General features: G+C 36.5%; 2 protein-coding genes and 1 long non-coding RNA gene across 18 annotated transcripts in view; 2 read left to right on the forward strand and 1 right to left on the reverse strand.

Moving 5' to 3' along the window:
• MYO5C (myosin VC) overlaps positions 1-19,201 on the forward strand; it is a 37,220-nt gene extending 18,019 nt beyond the window's left edge. The window contains exons 21-41 of the mRNA XM_048060324.2: positions 155-301; positions 937-1,101; positions 1,322-1,415; positions 2,021-2,084; positions 3,279-3,459; positions 4,049-4,142; positions 4,964-5,027; positions 5,136-5,216; positions 5,594-5,774; positions 6,910-7,003; positions 7,778-7,829; positions 8,048-8,213; positions 8,484-8,571; positions 9,295-9,393; positions 10,107-10,261; positions 11,424-11,513; positions 12,785-12,935; positions 13,359-13,641; positions 14,568-14,742; positions 15,255-15,335; positions 15,594-19,201. Coding sequence (XP_047916281.2) covers positions 155-301; positions 937-1,101; positions 1,322-1,415; positions 2,021-2,084; positions 3,279-3,459; positions 4,049-4,142; positions 4,964-5,027; positions 5,136-5,216; positions 5,594-5,774; positions 6,910-7,003; positions 7,778-7,829; positions 8,048-8,213; positions 8,484-8,571; positions 9,295-9,393; positions 10,107-10,261; positions 11,424-11,513; positions 12,785-12,935; positions 13,359-13,641; positions 14,568-14,742; positions 15,255-15,335; positions 15,594-15,746 — 2,658 coding nt within the window. The 3' untranslated portion in view covers positions 15,747-19,201. The remainder of the gene's footprint in view (positions 1-154; positions 302-936; positions 1,102-1,321; positions 1,416-2,020; positions 2,085-3,278; positions 3,460-4,048; positions 4,143-4,963; positions 5,028-5,135; positions 5,217-5,593; positions 5,775-6,909; positions 7,004-7,777; positions 7,830-8,047; positions 8,214-8,483; positions 8,572-9,294; positions 9,394-10,106; positions 10,262-11,423; positions 11,514-12,784; positions 12,936-13,358; positions 13,642-14,567; positions 14,743-15,254; positions 15,336-15,593) is intronic.
• On the reverse strand, positions 75-26,190 carry LOC106033667 (uncharacterized). Of its 15 annotated transcripts, XR_010834145.1 has the most exons (12): positions 25,467-25,641; positions 24,354-24,490; positions 23,251-23,454; positions 17,887-17,997; positions 15,574-16,920; positions 8,201-8,247; positions 6,813-6,988; positions 5,811-5,941; positions 5,453-5,629; positions 5,104-5,260; positions 676-791; positions 75-277 (listed from the first exon to the last, which is right to left on the reverse strand). It is a non-coding gene; the product is annotated as an uncharacterized lncRNA (long non-coding RNA). The 15 variants fall into 15 exon arrangements; XR_010834142.1 differs by lacking the exons at positions 676-791; positions 25,467-25,641 and adding an exon at positions 25,910-26,190; XR_010834132.1 differs by lacking the exon at positions 676-791 and having other exon boundaries at positions 5,860-5,941.
• GNB5 (G protein subunit beta 5) overlaps positions 19,349-26,251 on the forward strand; it is a 29,831-nt gene continuing 22,928 nt past the window's right edge. For both annotated transcript variants that reach the window (XR_007161933.2, XM_048060325.2), the window contains exons 1-2: positions 19,349-21,033; positions 25,066-25,546. Coding sequence is in view for 1 of the 2 variants with exons in the window: in XM_048060325.2 (XP_047916282.2) it covers positions 20,908-21,033; positions 25,066-25,546 (607 nt within the window). In the remaining variant the exon portion in view is untranslated. The remainder of the gene's footprint in view (positions 21,034-25,065; positions 25,547-26,251) is intronic.

A 26,251-nucleotide genomic window follows, 5' to 3' on the forward strand; every position in this document is an offset into this window, starting at 1 on the left:
GAGAGTCTGGTTTCTGTGTGTGCAGTCTGAGTATTTTAGTGTTTTGATACCTCTGACAGAAGCATAGAAATGTATATGGATTCACAGGACACTTTACTTGATGCTGATTGAGCCACGGATAATTACAGACATATGTTAATGTTTTATTTTAAAGATGCTTGAAGAACACAAGGCTGTGATCCTTCAGAAATATGCCCGTGCATGGCTTGCCAGGCGCAGATTTCAGAATATTCGGCGGTTTGTATCAAATATCCAGCTTTCATACAGAGTTCAGCGACTGCAGAAAAAGATAGAAGAACAGGTGAGGAACACCAGTCAGTTTATGATTTGTACTGTCTATTTGTCATATCTATTTGTTGACTAGAGACTTCTGTGAATTATGATATCCATAGTTTTCTTTACAAGACATGGAAATACAGTGGGAATATTATAAGGGATATAATCTCTTATTATCTAATAATATCATATATTATTTTTAATTATAATCTTGTAATTATGATTAAATATTATGATCTAATAACTGCTCTGGATCAATATATTTAATAACTTTAGAGAATCCTGTATTATGTTTCTTTCATAGCTTATTTTTGAGTCAAACCAGTCCAATTATCTTTAAGATAGTAGCTTTAATCTAGTTGGTGGAAACAATCTGTGTTTGAAACAATCAGAATTGACCTGGAATCATGAGCAGAAATAGGCCAGATGCTTCCTCCATAGCTGAGGAGAGGCAAAGCATAGATTGTACTGCCAACGAGTTGCTTGAAAGTAATTCTCTTGGGCCATGAAGAGTTCTACACAAAAAGAAGTTTGATTATTGAAGTACAGAGCTGATTTTTGGCAGTAATATTTTAGGGGAATATACTAAGAGACAATGCTATTAAACAGTTTCAAGTGTGATTTCTTTTGTTTTATTTTAACCTGTCTTGTTCAACGTAGAGTAGAGAAAATCATGGCTTGTTGGAACGATTGACCAATCTGGCTTCAACTCATATGAATGACTTGGATACAATTCAGAAACTTGAATTAGAGCTTGAAAAGTTAACTGCTCAAAAGAGAACATATGAAGAGAAAGGGAAAAAATATAAAGAGGACAGTGAACAGGTACATTTTCCTTACTTTTTTTAGTGCTTATATTTTAGTTGGAAAATTTTTCATTGCTGGATTTATCAAATGCATGATTCTGAGTGTTGCTAAGTTCCATTTTTGTGGGGTGTTGAGGAGGGATGAGGTCCATATATACTTGTTATAAAGGTAAGACGTTCTGTGACCTATTTTTTCTTCTTTCTTAATTCTATCTTTTGCTTACTTTTTGTGTGTACAGAAAATCTTCAAACTTGAAAATCAGAATAAAGAATTACGAGAACAGAAAGAGACCTTAGAAATAAAGCTCCAAGAAAAAACTGAGGAAATGAAAGGTACAATAATTAACAGGAGGTTTAAAGGAGCGGGTGAAAGTTGTAAAGTCAGTTTTACAGCAAATGTAAATGACTTTTGGTCTAATAAATATATATATATATATATATAAATGCTGAATTTACAGAAAATTGAAAGTTGGCTCTAATCTTCTCTTCTTTGAAGCTACATTAGAATGTGTAGTGCAAATGCTTTTAGTATAATAATTAAATTAAATTTGTTCGTTGAGTAGTAAAAGCTCTGCTCTTACTGCATTTCCTATCTTGGAGATAGCATGTGCATTCCTTCAAAGTGTCTCTTCGTCCTTCATTCCTTTAATATAGTGTTTTTAAGAATTTAGCTTTGAAGGATTCAAGCAATACATGAAATTAAGTAAACTTTAGAGGAATAAAATTTTGGTGCTTCAGAACCGTTTTATTCTGTAGCATTATTCTGTAGCATTATATCAAGTTTACTATGATAATTCTTGACATTTTAGATAATTTCAGCTTAAAATATATTAAAGATTGCTTATTAAAACAAAAAACTTCTCATTGTGATAACACTGTTTTAATAAATGCACTTAATTGCCTGAAGGTCTTTGAAATACTGCAATATTTTTTGACAGAGAAAATGGATGGCCTCACGAAGCAACTCTTCGATGATATACAAAAAGAAGAAAGTCAGAGAATGTATGGAATCTGAATTCAATTTTTTGAAACAACATCCATTTTTTCTCTTTCTCTGCCTTTCTTTTTCCTGCTTTAAATATAATCACATCAATTACGAATCTGTTAGTATTCTTGAACAGTAATGCTAGTACTGAAGTTCTTTATGTACTTAGTTGAAGAAGAGCACATGATTGTGGGTCAGTCACATGCAGAAAATTATATTGCAGACTTGTTTTTGCAGTTTCCTGCCTTCATGTATCTTCAAAAATTAAAAGGAGCCCTTGATAATGATGGTGTTTTTGGATATCCTCAGTATTCAGATAGATTTAGAAAGGCAGCTGATGGCCATACCAGTCAGATTTCCTGTGAAGTAATTGTTAAACAACAGAACTGAAAGATTCAGTGTAAAGGAAAGGCAGGGGTTGTATATATTTTAGGTTAAAAATATAGGGGAAAAACTTTTTTCCCCTTTGCTATACTCTTTTCAGGTTTAAAAATATTTTTAGCAATGTATGTTTGTTGCTTTGCAGCATGCCATTCTCAGATCAAAAAATTATTACTGTTTTTATGGAAGAGTTTTACAATAACTCTTTACCAATATATGACAGAGAACTATAGGTACCAAAGAAATGCTGTCCTCTGAAATTTGAAGAGTGCACTGAATCGGTTCCTGAGGCTTGGAAGCTGTGTTCTGCTTCAGTTCAGTCTGATTTCAGTTACAAAAGACGTCAGAGTATAATAAGAGAACTTTTTTGCTGTTTTTTCTGCTTTCCCCATTAACAGTATTATGTTGGAAGCCAGTCCATTCTAGCAGGTGCCAGCAAAAATGCCAAGATTCTTCCATTGTGTTACTGAGAAGGACATGGGGCTTTCTGCTGCTATGTCCTTCTTCAGTGTACCTATGTAAATGTAGCAGAGAGTTGCTCAAGTAGGCAAAGAGTTAGAGAATTAGCCTTTAAGTGGAAAAGTTCAGTTCTGTCTTGAATACAGTCCCAATACCTGAATAGAATGTAGGAAAATCCAGGGACATTCTTATCACATTATCATTCATTTTGTAGGTTCATTCTAAGGATGTAGGGTAGCATTTTCAAGCAATTACAGTTCATTTAAGCTTTCTTGACTGAATTATGCCCTTCAAATTAAAAGCAAAACACAGTCCCCTCTTTCACTTCTAAGTGCAGGAAACGAAAAACATCCTTTCATTGTCTTGTTTAGGGTACTTGAAAAAAAAATCCAAAATCAGAAACAAGATTATGAAAAGGAGATCGAATTGCTCAAGGGAGAAATTAAGGTTCTCAAAGAAGAAAAATCTCAGCTACAGCAACAAATTCAGCAAGAAATTATCATTCAGGATGGCCTGAAAATAGAAGTAGGGCAACTTACAAAACAAGCACAGGTAAAGTATGACTCAATGAATTTTAAAGTCTTTGCTGGATAAAGCAAGTAGACAATGTAGATGTCTTATTTATAGATTATCTTCATTGTTTGTCCTCAAGAACATTTTGGAACAAATAGTAATTAATAAGACGTATTTTATAAATAACTGTGTTGTATCGTTTTCATGTAGTATTCAATACAAGTTATTGCTCACAAAAAGAAGTGCGTGTTTTCAAGAGTATGACTAATTGTGCATGAATATAGATTTTAATGTGTGGATCTTTTTTTCTTCCTTTTCCCAAAAAGGGATTTGTTTCTCAGGTTTGTTTTTCATAAATGTAATTTCTAATCTGACTGTGAAAATACAGTTTTTGTGTGAAGTCACATTTTTTTCCTATGAGTCAATTCCATGCCACAAATACATACTTTTTCACTACATCATGTTATTGTTCTGCTCTGGTGCCTAAGAAACAGACACTTTAAACAACACATTTTAAGCCTTCTAGCATATGAACTTGTTAATATTAATAATTATCTTTATGATTTAACTGATACTTAGCCCTTGTCATTCATTTTCTGTCTCATTCTGTAATTCGTGTCTGATTAAGAAAATACCTGAGTTGCAAAAGGAAATTGAACTGCTGCAGACACAAAAATTGGATGTTGAAAAGCAGGCCCAGTCACAGAAGCGGGAAATGAGGGGTAAGCTACACATCAGATAATTCAGGGAACTTCCCAAGCATGATGTGAACCAAGACAGTTTAAATTGATTTTTTTTTTTGTTTGCTAGTATTGACAAAATAATAATAATTAAAAAAAAAATCTTTCTCATTCCAGAGTGATTTCATTCAATTCACAGCTTTACTTGCATGGGGTAAAACAAAAACCATGTGAGCTTTATGAAGTGATCATTGAGTACCAAGAAACTCTGATTTCAAATTTTTCTTCTTTTTGTTTAAAAATCAATACTAGTAGTTTAAACTTTACTTAGAATTTTAAAAGTATCTCATAGTGACCCAAGAATATGCAAATATGCTTTATTTGGCCTTCATTCAGCCTGTTGTTAGGCTCAGGTCTCATAACTGTCTCATACACTTAAATAACTTGCTGAACTGGGGTCTCTGAGAAAAGGTACTAATAAGAGCACTGCTGTTGTGCACTTTGTGCAATGCTAAGAATGTGTCTTACAGGGCAAACCTGTATCTGCAGCATTTAACGTAGTAGGCTAGCACAAGAAGACAATCTGTATAACTGCAGCAGTTGTCTAGATTTAGAACAGAAAGATGGAACTTTACAGTGAAAGTTTGATGTGTTTTAAAAAAACAAACAAAAAACAATGCTAGTAGTGTACCTTAGTACACTTATATACCTCATCATATTCTGGTAGTAATTAAGATATATTTACTTAGTACCAGGAAAGAACCTTACAGATTCAGGAAGAGGTTGGTTTGATTTTTATAATGATAACTTAATTGGAAATATGAGAAGGAAATTATTCATATGAAAAACTTTCTTTTTCCCAGAAAAGATGTCAGAAGTTACAAAACAGCTTCTGGAAAGTTATGATTTTGAAGATGTAAGAAGCAGGTAATTTTGTTCTGAGGTCTCTTTTTAAAAAAAAAAAAAAATATATATATATATATAAGGAATGCATTTTGTTTACCTGCACACTAACGATACTGCCTTGTATTCTAGACTGTCTACGGAGGATTTGGAACACTTAAATGAGGATGGAGAATTGTGGTTTGCTTATGAGGGCTTGAAAAAAGCTACGAGGTTAGTCCAGTTCTTCAATGTTTTTCATAACTCCACGCTGTGATCTAGAAGATAAGCAGATCAGTGAGTAACTTATTTGGCAGTGTGATACTGAACACCTGTTTAATAAATTAACAAACACTATGTTATATGATTGACTGAGTATCTTTAACTCACTTTTTACTAATTTACTATGTTGGTGAAATGTGTGCATGTTTTCAGTCTGGGAAATGTTTCCTTAGAGGTGTTGCGCATACCTTCAAACTCTTTTAATGCCCAGGTGATGCAATGACATATTTGCATGTAGAACACTTTTTTCACTTTGTATGAAACTTGACCCATTGCACTGAGGTCATTACCACATCAGCAATTTTCCCTTTTTTTTTTTTTTTAAATAGAGTATTGGAAAGTCACTTCCAGTCTCAGAAAGAAACCTATGAAAAGGAGATTGAAGGTTTGAATTTCAAAGTTGAACATCTTAGCCAAGATATTAATCATCTACAAAAATTATTTCGAGAGGAAAATGACATAAATGATGGTATTCGACTCGAAGTTAGCAGGCTAACTTCAGAAAACATGGTAAGATCAAAGTGTAGTAAAGCCAAAGTATTTTACTGTTACTTAGCAGTTCAATCGAAAAGAGTTTGTGTCACAAAGCCCTCACAATCTTGAAGTCATGTCCTTGAATTCACGAGGTTCAAACAGTTGTGGCCATCTAAGATTGCACATCCATACAGGCTTTTTCCCTGCATGGAAGGATAACATGTTAGAATGCAGCTAAAGTTATTGTCTAAGTGTACAGCATGTTGGGGCAGCCTCAAAAAGGCCTTTTTTTCCTACCCCTCCCCCCCCCTCCTTTTTTTTTTTTACATAAACCTGATTAGGTGATTCTAATCGCAGATTGGCAAAATACTGTTTTACAAACTCTGACTTGGTCAACCCGCAACCAGCTTCAGATTTTTATTGTACTTGAGGCATTCAAATTTAGAATTTAGTTATGTTTTTCTCCCCCTGTAGTCAAAGGGTAGAAACTAGCATCTTTTGATCTGAAGCCTCTTTAAAGCTGTCTGTGTCTCTCAGTTTGAAAAGTTCTGTGATTTGGTTGTCAATTAAAAAACAGGTGTCTGAGGGGTTAGATTTATGCAGTTTTGAGGTACTCTCCACTAGGGGGCAGCTAACCATATAAAGTCGCTAATACATTGCAGGCAGGACTTAAAAATTTTAACTGGTTATTAGTACTGTGTAAAAACCTATCTAACATCAAGTGCTATTATACTAGAAGACCATATATACTGTATCACTTTTTCTGCTAAGTGAAGTATAGCTCTAGAAATATTTTCAAAACAAACTTCATAAAATTGAAAACACAACAAAAAGTAACTTATAACGTTATTTCTTAAAAATGACAACATACTGATCTTTTTCCAAAGTTAATCAAACTAGGAAAGTTAATTGTGTAATTTCCGTTAAACTACAGAATATAAGAATAGTATTACTGGGTCAGTCCAAATATTTAGTTAGCTCCCTAATTTTTTAAGAGTGGCTGGCAACAGATGCCTCCAGAAAAGTTATGCAAGTCAGGCAAGTACTCTCCCACAGTGTCTTCCCAGTCTTTACCTATTTGCAGCTGAAGGTCTTCTGATGTCATAGGTACCATTACAGATGTTTCAAAATGAACATGCTGAAATATGCAAATGTCCTTTTTCTCTAAAAGGTGATTCCAGATCTTAAACAGCAAGTTTCTGAACTTGAAAATCAAAAATTAGATCTTGAAAACCGTCTCCAAGAACAGACTGTAAAGTTGAAAGGTAAAATACCATTGTGGTCAGCAGTCTTATAGTTGAGAGGTACATAGTGAATTTCCTAGACTTGAATGTGTAAAAGCTGAAGCAGCATTACTTCATTGCCTGATTACTTACTTAAGTGCCAGTAAAATGTAAAAAACACTGTGAAAGAAGTGTTGTATAGTTTATAGCTCTGTTATTAAACAAAAATATATGCAAATATTTGCACTTTCATTTTTGAACTTTTTTAATGTCATTTAGTTCTGTGGTTTGGATGTATGCAAGTGTACTCAGCAGGGCTAAGAATACATGAAACGAAGTATGCTCTTTGGAAACAGTCTAAAAATAAAGATGATTTGGAAGTTAAGTTGTGCTCCATAAGGTGAAATTCAGAGGGTGTTGAAAAATTCAGAGTAGGAGACAGGGAAATGTTCATGTTAAATTTGCTTGTTTGAAAGTACTTCTCTATTTAGGAAAGCGTAAGTTGCTGTGGGTTCTGTATCTCTAAGTGTAATGTATTCCTTGGCAACTTATTTTTTAAAAATTTACAATTTGTTTGACTGTCAACTGCAAGAAGATAATTATGTCAAAATTCCCTATCACATATAATCTTCTGTGTGGAATACTCAAATATTTCTCTGCATTATGTGATTATATTCAATTTTGTTATAAAAAAAAATTATGAGTGTAAGAAAAGATTTTACTAAATACTAGTACAGAACAGTAAGTAAATGTGATCTTTTTTTTCTTGTGTTTGGTGTTTTGTTGCTAATTATTACTGGAAAAAAAAAATGAAAGAGATGTCTAATCAGCTGCATCATGAGCCAGAAGGGGACAGAACACTAAGGAGGTACATAGATTTATGTTTCCTTTTTTTTTTTTTTTAAATAATTTAAGATATGTAAGTGTTATAGGCTGGGCGTGACAATCACTTAAAATTGAAGTACCACATCCAAAATAAGATTCACCTTGCAGCCTTGAATACAGCTCATAGGTAATGGGCAAGTATGATATGACTGTGCTTTAACAGAAGAACAGTAGAAGACAAAGCTTCCTGTCTGTTTCTAGAACAAATGAGGCGCAGAATGAAATAAACATAAAAGCCAAAGAGGGATTGAATGTCATAACCCAAGAAATTGAAGGGCTGAGCAACGGTTTGAAGCAAGATGAAATCCATGATGAAGTAAAAAGCAAGATAAAGCAAGAAACGACTCGACTTACTGTGGAAAACATGGTGAGGAAATGAAATCCTCATTAAGAAACTGTACCTGAAATGCAAGATAAAAAGAAAGAAATCATGATTCTATGGTATGGGCAGCATGTTTTCTCAGTTCATTGGGGAGAAAAAAGGTAGAAAAGTTTCATTTTTCTTCCACCGAATATAAGTAAAAATACATTGTAATGGTTTTAATTGTGGCAATAGCATGTAGCTAAAAAAGAAAAGAAAAAAAAAAGCATTTCTTTATTGTGATTTCTTTGAACTCACTGACTTTGATTATTACAGGATCTTGAAGAAAAACTAGACATGAAAGATAGAATAATTAAAAAATTGGAAGATCAGATCAAAACTCTTACCAAGACTATTGAAAAAGGTAAAATATTGTGTGATTATTATTATTAGTAGTAGTAGCTTTGGATGTTCAGCGTGTGTTGTAGAGGAGGTAGATTTACAAAACTGAAAAAAAAAAAAAAAAGTAGGGCTTTGGGGTGGAGTTAGAAATTTAAAACCTCAGGAAAAAGTGCCAGGGAACCATCAACAGAAATTTTATAAAAGCCCCTTCCTGTATTTTTTTCCAGCTAAATAATAGGCACGTATGAGGCCTAGAGTATATGATAAAGTTTAATTCAGAGGCATCAGGTTCTGTCAACAAAAAGTAATACATATCCTCACACAAGCTGTCTCTGAGACAACAGAATGTTAGTTTTGCATCAGACGGGTATCTCCTCACATAGGTCTTCAGATGGCAAATGGTTACTGATATGAGGTTAGTTTGTACAAAATTCTTACATAGCCAAGTAATTCTTCACTGTAGAATGCACTTCAAACGGATGCAGAAGTAACTAAAGTAGAGATGTGCCACTGCTATTTATTTGCCTTATTCATGTAAGTAATTCCACTGAATCCAGTGAAACTATTCACATGAATAATATGAATGTTATTTAACTCAATGCTTGGAACTGTAAGCTAAAAACATTAATGTGAACAGAGCCTGTGCTCTATTAAAGAGAAACTGCTTTTCTCCAGTAGTTTGTTCTAACATATGAATGATGACTTAGTCATTTATCTGCAGTTAACAGTGCTTTATGTTTGACAGTTAATGAAGTTCACGTGCCAACTTTGTCCAAGGAGTACATTGGAATGATGGAGTACAAAAAAGAGGATGAAGAAAGGATTGTTCAAAATCTGATCCTTGGTATTTTAGTAACACTTCACTTAAGTAACATTTTATCAGTAGTCAGTGATTGTCAGTGTAGAAAAATACAACAAAAACTAGAAGATGTACTCATTTATGTTCAAAGTTGGCTTTATCCCTCTCTCTTACTACTATAACCACTTGGGGATGCTACATTGCTCTTTTTCTACTGCCAGTCATTTCAAATACAAAGAGCTTTATCTGTGTTGCAATCATTTGTCTGACTCAAATTATTCTATCATCTTCCTTAGTATCTGTTCATTTATAAAGCTATGAATCTCAGGAGCAATCTAGGGACTTGAGTTTACTTTCTTTCTAGTCATACAGGAAGTAATTTACTTTATTCCTCGTCATCCTAGTCATCATTCTGATCTTTAAGGTCCCTTCCAACCCAATCCATTCTGTGATCTACTAAGTTTTGTAAGTCATTGGGCATATATCCACGTGTGATGTATTAATCTCATCTGTCCTGTCTGTATCATTCCTTTCACTGAAGGGAACTTTACTTTCATATTTCTCTTGTAGGGGAATTCTGCCCTTTTTCTGAGTTACTTCACAATATCAGTCTTACTGACAAACCAGATTTTTGCATTAGTTTGCAGTTAATAGTAAACTCAACAATGTTTCCATGCAATTCAGCTTGTCTTTTTCAGAATGACAATTTAAATCTTTTTATTTTTATATAATAATCGTGATCACTCTCCTCTATGCAGATTTAAAGCCACGTGGAGTTGTAGTTAATACGATACCTGGCCTTCCAGCTCACATCCTATTCATGTGTGTGAGGTATGCAGATTATCTGAATGATGCTGACATGCTGAAATCTTTCATAAATGTAACCATTGATGGCATCAAACAAGTTGTTAAGGTAGGAATTATGTTTGGCTGTATTGTACTTTTTGATTTTTATGTAAGGTTTATGAGATGCATGCACAATACCTGAGAAATGCTGACACCTTCATTTGCTAGTATTTCTATAATTAATAACTATTATTAGTGACACTCTTTTTTTCCTGTTAGTAGTAGTATGCATATAAAGTCTCCAGGTAAGGTTCCACTGTGCTGAACACAGTAACACGTACTGACAGAGATTATCTTTATCTGAAAAACTTGTTGGCAAAACCATTTTAAGTATTTTACATCTAAAAATGAGTAGCTAATTAGGTTTTAAGTGCAACTGTGGTTTCAGCACAGGTAAAAGTTGGATGGACAGAAATGAAGGTTAGTATATTTGTCAGTAGACAGGTATCTTTTTTTTTTTTTGTATTTGTAAAATCAGAAGGTTTTGTACTTCTGTTCTACTAGAGTAATGTTTTCTTGACATGTTATTTGGTACTTCAGCATTAGTGCCTGAATTATTAAAGTTACTTTGCCAGCCAGTTTACAAAACCAAGATATAAATAAGAATCATTCGTCTGTCTCATCTACATTAAAAATTCCGCTATTTGAATGCTTTATTGTGGATTTAGAATGTAGTAAAACACCAGGCATGCTTTGTAACACAGGTAGGAATGGACCATGGCTTACGCAGTTGAATTTGTTATGTAAAGAATGCCTGTGGTTGGTTCACACGCGCACACACAAAATTATACAGCAGTTTATCGATAAGAAAATGCTTGTGCATATTAGGCTAACAAAAAGAAAATGTGTAGTTAGAATTGTGTTTATATGTAGTTCAGTTTCATTTCTATATACAGGCATTGTTCACGCTTTTGCAGGAAGGCCTCCAGTACACTATCTCACTACACATAGAAATGTGTAAAACTACTTCAGACTAATGTATTTAGCGTCTCTCATATAAGAATTAACCAATGTTTAACAAATAAAAGAGGGGTCTTTTTTTCTGTATATACGTTAACCTAAAAAAAAAAAAAAATGATTAGTACAGTTAGCATGTTACAGGTGCTATTATGTTCCTTCTGCCTTAGATGCGTGCTATTATGCCAACTCTAGTAGTCTTAAGTTTCATCTTTGAAATTAAGTTAACGTAGTAAGACAATGTCGTCATAAGATTGCTCTGTCATTTTCAGGAAAATTCAGAAAATTTTGAGATGTTGTCCTTTTGGCTTTCCAATACATACTATTTTCTTAACTGTTTGAAGCAATACAGTGGGGAAGAGGTAAGAGTGATTTCATCAAGTCATTTCATTACTTTACTTTTTTCAGACTTTAATTCAATAAGTAAAATAAACAGAGATAATCAATAGATTCACCAGGTCATCACTGTTCCTTCAGGATATTTTGATATTTGTAATATTGCAATATTTGTATTGCTTTGCAGTGGTGATATATCTTACACAAATAATAAGACAGTATAGAATTACCTGATCAAGTGAAGCCAAAAAAACATAAAAGTGCTGAAGTCAGTTAATTTCCTAACATGGAAACTGTTATGTAAATGGAACTCTATACATGAGTTTAATGTGAGCTGGACTTCAGATGTCCAGCTGCATATATATAAAAGGGTTTAGTTGCTTTATAATTGTGACCACTTCAAACACTTGCTGCTACCAATATGAGATTATTGAAGAAATTCTCTGGAAAGGAGCAATATAATAAAGACCTCTTTTTTTTCCCTGTATTTAACTTGCTTGTTTAAACTAAATTTTATCCCGTGATTCAAAATTGTTTTAAATTGCAAACTCTTACTATATTTTACTGCTACGTTTTATTAATTTACATAGGTTGAAGCAAAATTGCACAGGCACATCAGGATTAAAGCCAATAGGTGCCTTGGAATCACAGTAACTGTGTACTAGCTAAACAACAGTGCTCCCTCTTGTGGCTATATCCATAAAATCTAAAGAGCAATGAAGAATTGAAAACATTTAAATTTAATAAATAACAATCTTTTGTCATTTAATCCCAACAGTAGGGTGTGGTCTGAATCCAGAATTTAGTGTGTTGATCTATGTTTGTAGTGAACACTCAAGACTTCACACAAGTTAGGATTCAGCCTAGATTTCTTGAAACAGAATTTTCCTGATGAAAAGTCCAAAAATGAGATCCCTTTGCAGTAATAAAACATAATTATCATTTTTAATCATTTTGCAAATGGAATTTAAACAACTGGTTTTTGTTTTTTAATTAAATAGTTTGATTTCTGTTTATGTGATCTAGGAATTGCTGCAAAGTCCAATGAAATCTAGGCATGCCTTTCCTTTGGCTTTAGTATGCTTTTGGAACAGAGTAAGCATGAACGTTAAGTGGAACAATAAGTGCAAGAAGCCCAGAGCTAGATGCATCCATTGAAGTTAGCAGTTGCTTTCACTCATTCTGAGACCATTTTGGCCAGAGACAGAATGGATTACTCTAATACATACATTGGAATATAATACCAATTTATAATGTTATGTGATTTCTGATAATTATATCTACAACTTAATTGTAGGAATTTATGAAGTCTAACACCCCACGTCAGAATAAGAACTGTTTGAAGCATTTTGATCTGTCAGAATATAGACAAATTCTTAGTGATTTGGCCATTCGTATCTATCACCAGTTCATTGTTGTAATGGAGAACAACATTCAACCCATGATCGGTAAGACAGCAAAACTCCAAACACAGTTAAATCTAGCTTGTGAAGTACATGAATAAAGATTATACATGGAGGGAAGGGATGGGACAGACTTCTTTCTTTCTTTCATTTATACGTGTGTACCTGCATGTGTGTTTCTGCACATATAAATTCCACTGTTACATCCCCACAGGGCTTGGAGAGACTTTTTCCTCTGAACAATTTCCTTGTGTGGTATAATGCTTTGAAACAGACCAGCCTTCTGCAGAACAAATAGGCTTTTCAAATTTTTTGTGTTCCAGAGTCCTTTGTCAGTGTTTTATTTTTCTTCTATCATTTAAATTTTAAAATATCCTAAAGTTATATTTAGTTTAAGAACTAAGTTAATGTAACTGAAAGGAGCCTTAGGAGTGTTAGTCTTACCAGTTGTTTTTTATTGTATTTCAGTACCAGGCATGCTGGAATATGAAAGTCTCCAAGGAATTTCTGGCTTGAAACCTACAGGGTTCCGTAAACGTTCTTCCAGTATAGATGACACAGATACCTACACAATGACCTCTATCCTGCAACAACTCAGCTATTTTTATAGTACTATGTGCCAGAATGGCTTGGACTCTGAGCTTCTAAAGCAAGCAGTGAAGCAGCTTTTCTTTCTGATTGGAGCTGTCACCCTCAATAGTCTCTTCCTCCGCAAGGACATGTGCTCTTGTAGAAAAGGAATGCAGATAAGGTAAAGCCAGTAAACTTTCAGCAAGCAGTTGATTGAGAATGAATTTTTAACATTTTTATGTAACCTAGTCCTGTATTATTAAGTCATTAGATTATTATGTGACCATTCACATTCAAGCAGTCAATTGGTTTTTGTTTTGTTTTGTTTGGTTGGTTTTGTTTTGTTTTGGTTTTTTAACTTTTTGAAAAAAAATAGATCTTTGCCTTTTAAGCTAAGCTTTCTCAACCTAAAACAATACGAATCATGCTATCCATGGAAATGTTGATGTAGGAAAAGACAGAGAAAATGACACTCTAAAGCTCAAAGTTGGTCCTATGTTCAGTATTCTTCTTATGCTTGTGGGCTCATGATGATGAATAGTATTTTTAATTCTAAACAGGTACAGTGTCCCCTGTCTGGCAAATAGACAAAAGCAGACTTGATTTTTTCGTGTTCTGCAGTGAGAAAAGCACTGAGACAGAGCCATTAAGGGTTCTCAAAAGTTAGAAAAGAAAGCTTTAGGTCTTCAGTTATAACTCTGATTTGTAATGTGCAAAGATTGTTCTAACCTGTATAAGCTCCGTTGTAAATTAGTATTTTAAAGATATACAGTGCTATAATATAATTGCCAATGCCAGTATGTATTGGTATTTTTCTGTAACAAACGGCTAAACTAATAATTTGCTTTCTGTTGTCCAAGCTTTAAGAAATAATAAAAAATAAATTAATCCCCTGTATATTTTATTTTTTTTAACTTAAAAATCAGCAGGCTGTTAATTATCTGATTTTTATGATCTACAGGTATGTTTTGTTGTGTGTTTTTTTTAACTTAAACTGTATGAATATGAATATTGCATTAGAGAAACAAAGATTTTAGAAGTCTTTAATATAGCTTGATTGGTAGAGGGAGCCTGACATTTCTGTTGTTTGTTCATGGTTTAACCCAGATGTAATATCAGCTATTTGGAAGAATGGCTTAAAGACAAGAATCTTCAAAGCAGTAATGCCAAAGAAACTTTAGAGCCTCTAGCTCAAGCAGCATGGCTCCTTCAGGTCAAAAAGATCACAGATGATGATGCCAAAGAAATATGTGAACACTGCACATCTCTTTCTACTGTGCAGGTAATGAACCATTTGTTTTATTCTGGCACCGACTGCAGAATCTTGCCTATCTAAAATACTTTGTTGCGAAGAGCTATTGGCCTTTCATTTGATAAAAGTAGCATTCCTCATCATTCCACATCACCACTTGTTATATTGGATTTTTTTAACCCCATATTCCTGATTGTTAGCGTTTTAATTGCTTCTGTGAGGAATATCTGTCTGCCTTGTTCCATCTCATCTTTTATTCCACAACGAATTTTTGTTTTATTTTGTCAGAGGCTTTTTTTGTTGTTTCCTTTAATCAGTTTAGCTTTCTCTACATCTTCTTGATCCTGCTGACATCCTTGGAAATGATTCACAGCAGTCATCATCTATGTAACAAATCATCAGGTTACCAGTCAAAATTATCTCTCTATTGTAAAATCCCTACTGAAACTTCAATTAAATACCAATAAAGATGGTATTTAATTCTTCTTTTCATCTGCTTGCTTCTTGTGACATACTAAAATAGTCTTTTGTAATTTGAGCAGATAGTTAAGATCCTCAACTCATACACTCCAATAGATGATTTTGAGAAAAGAGTGGCTCCATCATTTGTTCGTAAAGTACAGGTAAGAGCTACAACTACTCCCTCTCAAATTAAAGTTAGAAGTGCTTCATACGCACTAGTTTTGATGCTACGTATTTATACTTGACCCCTATGTCAAATTATGACTAAGTTGCTCATCTTCTACACATTTGGAGTTGATCAAGAGAAGTCTCCTTTATATTACCTGAAAGGGAAATGTGCAATGAGAAGTAAACAATGTTAATGTTTTGGGTTTTATTTGTAATACAGTATTTTCTTACCCTTTCTGGTATGATTTCAGGCTATGCTAAACAATCGGGAGGACGTTCCACAGTTGATGCTCGATACCAAATATCTATTTCAAGTGACGTTTCCTTTTACTCCCTCTCCACATGCCTTGGAAATGATACAAGTCCCCAGCAGCTTCAAACTTGGCTTTCTCACAAGGGTTTAATAAAACTAATGCACTGGTATTTTCTCAGAGACTAAATAAAGACAGGCAGACTTTCATGGTTCATTTCTCCAGCTGGTGGATGGCACGGTAGCTTGCAGTGAATTAAGCTGTTAAAACCTTGTTCTAAAGTCAAGACTTAAAAAGTAGGAATAATTTCAGCTTGCAATTTCTTTCTCTGTTTTCTTACTGTACTTCATTCTTCATTATAGTCCTACAATGATGACATTATCAGCTAGACATAAAGCTGACTACAGTTTCTTACACCACACTTGATGAGGAGACAAGTTTGCATTGGTTCTTTGTCAGTAACCCTAAAGCATGAGTCATAGGGGAAAACTACCATGGGATAAATGTTATTAATTTACAGTTTTCCTTGCCTTTGCTTTCTGTAACAAGAGATTTTTTTCCAAGGTAATTATATTCATTGTCTTGGTATTCTGGATCTGTTTTACAGCAGCTTTCAGCCTTTTATGCTTTTTAGGCCTTTATTCATTCCATGAAATAAGTCTCCCGGAATAGTTCACAAGAAAACTATAGAAGGATGGAACGGAAGGTCCTCCCACAATTTTTATTTTATTTTATTAATACAAATAGCTACATTGAACCAGTCTAAGAGAATTGCTGTTGTAATAAACATATATTGTCTTTTGTAGGCATGCTGGCTTGGTTCACTCAGGCCGAATGCTTACATTACTGTTCAGGCACACCAGACAGCTCTTTAGCCGGGGGGGAATTTGGGTGCTTTTTTTTTTTTTGAAGGCAGATTTTAGTTTTGTTCTCTGCAATGACATGTCTGCATTTTCATATCAGTCATTAGCATAGAAAAGTCAGACATAAAATTCCTATTGTGATCTAGGTTTAAATTACAAGCTTTTTTTTAAAAAAAAAAAAAAAGAAAGAAAAGAGTTCATCTCCTGTTTTGGGTCCATCTCTAATGCAATGTCTTTCAGAACATAAGCTGACTATGCACACATGTACACATCTTTTTCCCATTTTTTTTTGCTTGTTTCCCTCCCTCAATTCTGACATTGAGTAGGAGTGAATGCAGCTATTGTGATCTGGTCTTACTGATAAACCAAGCTTAATTCCTGGCATTGAAATTAAATAAATATATTTCATTTAAACTGCAGGATCCTTATAAGTAGTCCTCTTTTTGCGTTGTTCAGCCTTCTTCCTGCAGGCAGAATGCAAAGAATAACAGCTTTATTTAATACTAGACCCTGTCAGAACAACTGGAGAACAAGCATTCACCTTACTACAATCATGACAGTCATTAGAAATTCCTCAGTAAATTATGCTAGTTTTCTAGCTAGGTTATTAGATGTAATTATGAAAATTGAATGCTAAAGCTTTGAAATACTTCTAATTTCTAATTGTTTTAGTTAATTAAAACATTACAGGAAGAATCAATTTTTTTATTATTATTATTATTACATAGTGTTTAAAATCTGTAAATATAAAGAAGGACTGTTTTTTGCTATTTCCCATCCTTGGTATTTACTGTGAACAGTGACATATTCATAGTACTATCCACAGAGATTCATGAAAAATATATGAAGGATTTTTTTTGTATTTTGTTCAGTAGCAATAAAAGTTGTACAAAATGTCACAGATGTATAGGTACATTAGTATTCTTATCTGTTAAATAAAAAGTAGCTTTTAAATCAATCTGTAGTGTTTCGAGTGATGGAATAATTATGTTTTCAGTGAAGAATTATTTGAATATACATATGAATATATATTATTCATATATACACATTGTGTATATTCCTATCAGAATGGTTATGCTGCTGCTGGCTCCATGTGAATTTCTATAAATGTTTTAAAGCAAGCAAGTTTAGTTGCTATAAATTGTGTATAGCCTTTTTTACAGTTACTGGAGCTGCACGTCTGTTACCTGGTACGGTATGAGTAAAATCCCAATCCACTCTTAAATCTACATCCCACAGAAATATTGGAAGGTATGTATGTCTGTATGACAAAAATTTCTTGATAAAGGAAAATCGTTCTGACAATTTGGTGCTAAATTATTTTGAGAGGTTTGAAATATGCTGTTAGCGCTGTGTATGCAAAGAACAAAATATATTTTAAAATGAAGTTTAAAATAATCAGTATTTACTGTATGCTGTCAGAAACTTACTGTGCTTCTGTTGACGTTAATGCCTTTAAACAACATGTAGATACAAAACTTTGTCTGTTTTTATAATTCTTCAAAATGTAAGGAGCAGTATTAGTGATGAAGGGCAGATACCTGAAAGAGGCATTACTGAGGTTAACTTTCCTAGAATGATAGTAAAGGAGAAAGCTATTGCATTCAAATGGAAAAATACTGGATGATCCTTACTGCAGTGGGAAAGCACCGAAACTGCTTATGGAGAGGGTTTAGGCATGTGACTCCTGCAGTTTCTGGTAGCTGGACTCAACAGCAGAGGTGATAGCTTTCCCTCCTGTGTTTCCATAATATTTGGGTTAAAAATAAAAAATTAAAATTAGGATGGCTTTCTTCTACCCAAACCTGTGTTGGACTGAAATCTAATTTCCCTTTTTTTCTTCTCACGTTGCCTTACATTGTCTTGACTATTGAATGCAAACATCTAATGGCATGATGTCAGTGACTTCAGTGGAGTCACAGCAGATGTGACTTCAGCACTTTTAATGTTTTTCAGACATGATTTCATAAATATCCCTGCAGCTAAAGAATCCAATAAAGCAGAAAATTTTAATGTTGTTGATTTCCAAGTTACTGTCTTAAAATGGGTGAACAATGAAAGTATATCCAAGGAAGAACAAGCATGGCAACCACTTGTATTAGTTATTATATGAAGTAGATTTAACATTGTCACTGTCGTTTGTCAGAATGTCAGTTTGATAGGTGGAAAAAGCAGTAGTCAGCCACCTTCCCAGTAGTATGCTTAACATTTGGAAACTATCCAAAAATTGCTGCAATATGAAATGAGAAGGCAAGGTCTATTTTGCCTAACACTGTATATTGTTTGTTCTGTATTCTAAGAGGGCAGTTAAAATAAAGCCTCTAAACCATAATCATCAGTATAGAACTGACCTGAGGTGATGCAACTAGAGAGGCTGAGCTTTAAATACCCTTTAAGTAGCCTTAATAATAGGGAGGTTGCCATTCTACATTAGCAGTTGCATACGGCTTATTTACTCGTCTTGAGAAACACTGGGTTATTGTTGTTTGAAAAGGTAGGCAATTTTGTATATTTACCAACAACCATTGTGCAGAATTTCTCTACAAGTGGCATATTTGTTAATGTTTCAGCATGCTGTCATTTTTATACTTCCACTGTATCTTTTTAAAAACCGAGTATGTTCAAAAATTCAGGCTACAGCATGGGAAGAAATCTTTTTAGATCTTTTGAGGTTAAACTCTTTGTAACAGTGATGGTTTTGTATTATATTTTAAAAAGATATAAAGTATCTCATGTATAATACTACTTTTAATTATTTGGAAGTTTTGCTGGCTTCTCTTGCAGTGAAATTTGTGTGTCGTAATCTCATCTAAAGTAAAGTACTGATATCAGGCATAATTCACCCTGTATGTTACTCCAGTGAATTCTCTTCCTTTATCTAAAATTAATTCTGCCCAAGGTATTTATTCAAAGCCTAATAGATCATTGTCTAAAGTCACTAGGTCTAATAATGATATTTTAACTAAGATGATATTTTTTTTCTGTGATATTTTCATTTTACACTACTTATGAAGTGGAAGTTTTCCTCCCAAAGTCTTGTTGGGGTAATGTTTTGAGACTTCATATCAAGTACATAAATCTATGTCACCTGAATTGCCCTCAGTGGGAATCTTGAATTCAAAGAATCTCTGAATAAGAATTTATTCAGTTGTTAAATATCGAGATTTAAGAATCTAGCACAGTTGAATCCTGCTGTTACAGTCACTTTAAAGCTATTAGATAGACTAGTACAGGGAAGCTCATTGAAAGGATAGTGGCTTGGTGTCTTGGGCTCACTGTTTGCAAAATAATGCATTAAAAACGTCAGGGCGTATTTGTTGCTTTTCAGCAAATGGGTTATAAACCCCGTTGACTGCGTATAGCTGGCTGAAAGCTCCATGCAAATTTATGATTAAAATGCTGTAGTTCATGTTAGGGCAGATTTCTTCTCACATATGTTGGGATGAAGTTATGCAACTCCTTTAGACAACAGAAGAAACTTCTATTGACTTGGCAGGACAAGATTTCCAGGTTTATCATCTCATTTTTCAAGTTGTCCATGGAAAAATGTAAGAATAAGCAGCAAAATGGAGGTGCATAGAATAAACTTTGATTTGTTTTTTACAGAATGTCCAGCCAAATTCTGAAATCTGCATAGTTCATTCAATTTATTTTGCTCCATTTAAAATCTCCTTTACAATAGCTTCTTGTAACTCATAAACTCATTATTTATGTTTATGTCAAAACCTGTTAAACATCTAGATACTGTTAAAAGCTTACATTGAGAGAATGGGAAATACTACATTTTCCCTATGAAAAATGTAAGGAGAAAAATGGCATTATGATGGTATTGTTGTTATTCTGAATCTCAAAGAGTTTCTCATTCTCTATTGCTGGTAGTGCTTTGATCCTAAAGAAACCTGGCTTGAGAACAAAAAAGGGGTTCATAATAACACAGCTTTCAGTGTGCTGAAGCATCACTTTCTGCTCAAGCAGCACATTGATCATAATATTTTTGAAACTGCTGACTGAATCCTAGGCCATCTTTCAGCTTTAAAAATAATACATAATATTGAATATTTAATAATAGAGTGAAAAAATAAATATTTGTGAGAAATCTGCACTGATCAGCTGCTATGCGTTTCTAGTTACTGTCTACTGGCATTAATTAAATGAAAATTAAAAATCTGCATTGTCATTAATCGATGTGCAATCAGTGCACATTATAACAAAATACATATTTTGCTTGTATTTTTCTTCATAGAAATACAATCTGCAGATCATACAACTGTCTTGCATATAGTGACAGTTCATGAAGCCTTAGAGATTAGTCACAGAGAGAGATTATCTAGTCTGTAGATGTCTATATACAGCCTAAGCTGCATTAGCTACCAGAGCAGTAGCAGGAAGCTTTGCACTGTACTGGAACACACTCTTTTTCTTCTCTCTTTCAGCTCTCCCATACTGCAAAGATGTGTGACCAGACCTTTTTAGCGGTTGTATTCGGTCCATGTGACAAGTGCTCCAAAGAGAAGCCCCTTAGGGCTGTTTACATCAAATCAGAACAGCTCAGCTACTGCTCACTATGTGTGGAAATGGTATGTTACTGATTTTATCAGCTGGAATATGAAAAGCCTGCAAGAATAGGAGTTGGATAGATTAATGGTCTGTTCTGTTGGATTTTTTCTGGACAGCAAATAAGCATTGCTAGGCCTGAAGGCTGGCTACTTCTAACCCAAATAAACACCTCTGCAGACACCTGATGTTATTCCTTGAGCCTGGAACAGACATGGCCCCTGGGTTCAAGGATATGTTTTTTGATTCTTGATTGGAAAGTGGCCATGAGATTTTTACCCTAGGGCACTGCATTCCTTAGCTAAGCAAATGTTACGTGCCTGTCTAAACTCTGCTGTGAGGTATATGTGTGCAAGCCTGCTCAGCCTGTAATATTGAGTGTTGCCCATTACCTTTAACAGAACTTCCAAAAGAGACAAAACTATTGCAATGGACTGACTCAGCAGAGATGAGGGGAGTTGCAGTTCGTCTGATCTGTTTCAGCTTCACTGAGACAGAACTGGAATGCTGTCCTCATGGCCTACATTTCATACTGAGACCAGGTTTTCTCATATGCTATGTGCAGTACTTTGGTGGGGGATCTGTCAGAGCTGGAGGTAGTTACAATGAGGATAAAGTGAGAAAAGAATAGTAGAGGCTCTTCTGTTACCATGTGTGTGTACCCCCACAGAAGGTGGTAATGGGGGAGATGAGCAAATGTGCTAGCCAGACCAGCAGGTCCTGTCATAATACCTGCATGAAGAAGGAACGATGTTGGAGGCATTGAGATCTTCAGTAATTACTGGTGAGGTGACAACCCACTCTCCTAGCAGGAAGCACTGTCCTGGCGCAGTCACAGGATTTTTTTAGATGAGATACAAAGCTAAGGTACCTATGTGGTTACTGAGGAGCTGGTCTCCAAAACTGCTTTTGCAAACTGAGGAGTGTCGTTGTCCTGATTATACTCCAGCTTGGAGTTACTCTATTTCATGTTCCTGAACCATTGTGTAATATCATTTGGAGAAGACTTCCTTCACTGCTTCTTCCCCAGAACTGGTCACTACCGTAACTTGAATAGTGTCCAGTAGGTTGTTGTATTTAAATGTCAGATGAAATAATCTCTGCAGGAATACCAAAAGGTTTAACTAACTGTGTTTAGAAGACATTATAAGACAGATGAAAGAACTGATTTGGTGATTATAGATGCTGCAATGTGTACAGTTCACTGACCGACACAGCATAATCACGTCACATTGTTTAGGAGGAAATTTAGATGTAACGAATGTAAGACAAAAGACGGTACCTTCCTTATTTACTTGCTTCCCCTGACTTTGAAACCGCTGCTTTGTTCAGGTCCTTCTTGGCCAGCAGCCTATAAATAGCAATTTATCTAATAAATTTTTGTATGACTTGCTAAATGCACACTGAAGTTCAGGAAACTGGCTGTTTGTTACTTATAGTTCCTGCAACTTTCTCTTTATTATTTACACTATAGAAGTTAGCAGCTGTTTCTTTTGGTAGGAGTCTAAGTGGAAGCAGACTGAGACTTCAAAAAGAATTGCCTCAGTACCTAACAGCCTGTTAGGCTTTGTATTAGCGCTGCAGTAGGATCTTGGTCTTTCTGGTTGGTCTGACTTCAGCTTGCTTCTTCATATTTATTTTGTAAAAGAGAATTAAAAACAGCTAACTGGAACACAGAGAGCTCTTTGCAGTAGTAATGGAATGCATATAGATAGGAAAGTAGTATCCTTTACTTTTTGTTACTGATTTTTCAGAGCTGTGGTGGTGCTTTGGTTTAAATCAAAATGCTTATGTCCTAGCCGCTCTTGTGCAGGTGTTTGTGTATGATTGTGCATAATGTGGTGTGCAATCAGCTGAGCCTTTTGCAACTTCCTGATTTGCACATGCATCTTTTAATTTCAGATGCAGATGGCACTCAGCTGCACAAATGCATTTTCATAACCCGTCTTTTTGATTTTCCTCCAAACAGTATCTGTTGAGGGATAACAGGAATTGCTGATTCCCAATGTTGAGATCATCCTACTTCCCTTAGTTGCCTTTTGGGCTAAAACATCTTTTGCCTGTGGGGTTTTGTCCATTTTTGGAATTGGTGCTAATCAATAGAAATTCAATGCGCTTGCTTTTTAGTCTTCTCCAAAAAAGTATTAGTACATTAGTTTACAATTTAAAGAAAGATAAGTTGGTGAGTTAGTAAGAATGATTATATATATATATATATATATATATATTTAAATACCTACCTTTTGAGATGGTCAATGTGTGACACAGTCAGACTTTCCATTTTCCCCAGCGCGCAATAGTACCAGCTTTCTTGCATGTATTCCCATCACCACAATGCGGTGTGTTTGCCACACATGGAAGGTAGGTTTGCAATTGTGGTAATGACTGTTCTTGCCACAATTCTTGGCGATTGAATTCTTCTGTAGCAGCTCCACAGAGTAACGCTGTATAGAAAGCAGACTACTTTCAGAATGGTTACCTCAAAATAGCCTCAAAATATTTGAAGCCAAGGGTCATCATGCCTTTGATCCATAGGGAAGAGTCAGAGTCAAAATCTGTCTTAAAACAAACTGTCCTTGTTCTGGGCAACATGGAAGCTCACTGCCTCTGAGGACATAGTAGCCAGTTTGTAAGTGATCGGCTTTCTAGGGAATGCTGGTGATCAGTACAAAGTAACAGCAACACTTTCATGTACCAGTCATTACTGCACAATTAATGGATCATAACATTACAGAGTTCAGTTACTTACTACTCTTTTCCGCATACCATACCTCCTGTACAGGATGTTTTCACAGCCTTTTGGCCTGTGCTGATATGTTTTGAAACTCAGCTGAAATCAGAGCACAAACTAAGAGGACCTATATTTTGTCCACTGCTGCGGATTGAACTGCCATTTCAGGTTAAACATAATAAATTCTAATATTGTGTTAACAAGGCATTTACTATGATAGGGTTTTTAGGTGATTGCTGGTTAAGTTTTGTTTTTATTTCTAATGAAAGCATATCCAGTAGTATGTAAACTCCACAGATTATACTGCCTCCTTTTTCTTTTATGATACTGAATGTAACTGGATCAAAGTAAGTCCACAGTTGCCTACATGGCCATCAGACTGGTAGGGTTGCTGCACCAGCTTCTGTGGACAGGGGGAAGACTGGAAATGCATTCACTGTATTTGACTCTCCAGACAAGTGGCCCAGCTCCTGTAAAACAGAGCTTGAGCATAAAGCCAGACCAAGGCCTGACTTCAGCCTGCGGATTTACAGTGAACAGCTCAACAGGTCTGCCCATGCATCCCGGTCAGACAGTGACACTGCTGCTAAGCCCGTGTGGGAAAGGACTTACTTTCTCTGAGGCTGTACTGTGTCCAGGATGTGCCCAGAGTCTAAACAACAGCTGCAAACACTTATTTTCTTATCTCCCTTTCTAATCTTGGAACATCTCCAGGTTGAACAATAGCCATTTGATTGTCTATTTTCTGGCTAAAGGGAGACAATGAGAGTCAATGTGAGCAAAGTTATTCCGTGTAGATCAAGGACAATCTGTGAAGAAAGAAGAGGACGTTTTCAAGGAACTCCCAGGGAACAAAAAGTTGCAAGGTTGTTTGCTGCTGTTCTTTCTCTGGAAACTGAGCCGCTCTGTGCACATTGCACACGTTCCCTCTCTGCCTGCGAGCAGAAGCTGCTGAGACAGGGAGCTGTTCTTTGCTGCCTTTGGAGTTTCGGAAATTGGTCCTTTTCAGTGGCTGGGAAGGCCCAAGTTTGCATATCGGTGTGCAGGATAAAGAGGGGGTTGGTTTAAGGTGGGAGGAAGGTAAAAATGAGGAATTTGAAGCATAATAAGGAGAGGGGTTCACATCACAACATCCAGCCTGCTGGCACCTTGTGACTAAGTCTCCTAGTCCCCCCTGCCCCTAGGGCTGTAAGGGAATGATGGAGCTGAACTGTGCTTTGCAAATCCTTGACAGGATCTGTCTTCCCAGTCTGGCATTTTAAAATGCCACTGAGGTGACCGGTTAGGTTATTTTTTTAAATTTTTTTTTCTCCTCCTTCCGCAGGGGCTGCAAACTTCAGGTCCAAACAAGTTTGGGCACCTAGCAGAAACAGCCTTTTGGCATGCGTTTCTGGGCCGAGGAAGCCCCGGGGCTGCGCCAAGGGCTGGCGATGCCCAACAGCTCGCTCTCACCTGCTGCAGGCCGGCGGGGGCAGGAGGCCAGGCCGGGCTCAGCCTCCCGCCCGGCGGGGCCGTGCCGGGGCTGCGGGCGCTGGGCTCGGCCGGTCCGCAGCAGGGCCGGGGAGGGGCCGGGAGCCGGGTTGCTGAGGCAGCGGGAGCCTCGGCAGCATCCCCGAGAGCCCGGCGAGCAAAAGAACTCCTCCCTCCCTCCCTCTCTCTCTCACCCGTCTCCCTCCCCGCTTCCCTCGCAAAGATGGCAACCGAGGGGCTGCACGAGAACGAGACCTTGGCGTCGCTGAAAACCGAGGCGGAGAGCCTGAAGGGCAAGCTGGAGGAGGAGCGGGCCAAGCTGCACGACGTGGAGCGTGAGCGGGGACCGGGGGGTGGCCGCGGGGGAAAGAGGCGGCGGGGGCCGCTGCCCCCGGGCCGGGCCGGCCTCCACCGGGCCTCCGGCGCCGCGGGCCCCGGGCTGGCCTCCGCGCCGGGCCCCGGGGAGGGAGGGAGGGAGGGGAAGGGGCCGCGGCATCCATCCCCCCGGCCGAGCCGAGGCCGGTTTGCGTCGTGCCGCTGCGCGCCTCGGAGGCACGAACCGAGCCTGAACGCAGCCTGGCGGAAGCTGTGCTCGATGCACCGAGGCCGGGATTTCGCCCCAGGTGAAAGGGGCTCGGAAGGGAACCCCGTCCCCCAAGCGGCTCCGTCGCCCCCGCTCCATGCCCCAGGGGAACAACCTGCGGCCATCCCCTGCTCCTGAGGTGCCGTGAGGCGGGGCTCCGAGCTGCTCCCTGGCCCCTGCGGCTGGAGGGCCACGGCTGTTGCAGGGGCAGGTCGCAGCCCTGCCGCTCCCCCTCCCACCTCTCAGGGAAAAATAAGCTCACCTTTTGCATGGTGTTTCCTAAACACGCCTGTTCTGACGTACAGAGATGCTATTTGTTTTGTTACATTTTTATGTAAAATAACATATTGCGGTTCTTTTTTTTTTTTGAGAAAAACTTCTAAATTACTGTATTATATTAATATATTGTGTATGACTGAAGTCTTATAGCTCATTTAATTAAAAGTATTAATGGATT

Source organism: Anser cygnoides, chromosome 11, assembly GCF_040182565.1.
Source record: "Anser cygnoides isolate HZ-2024a breed goose chromosome 11, Taihu_goose_T2T_genome, whole genome shotgun sequence".
Lineage (NCBI taxonomy): Eukaryota > Metazoa > Chordata > Aves > Anseriformes > Anatidae > Anser > Anser cygnoides.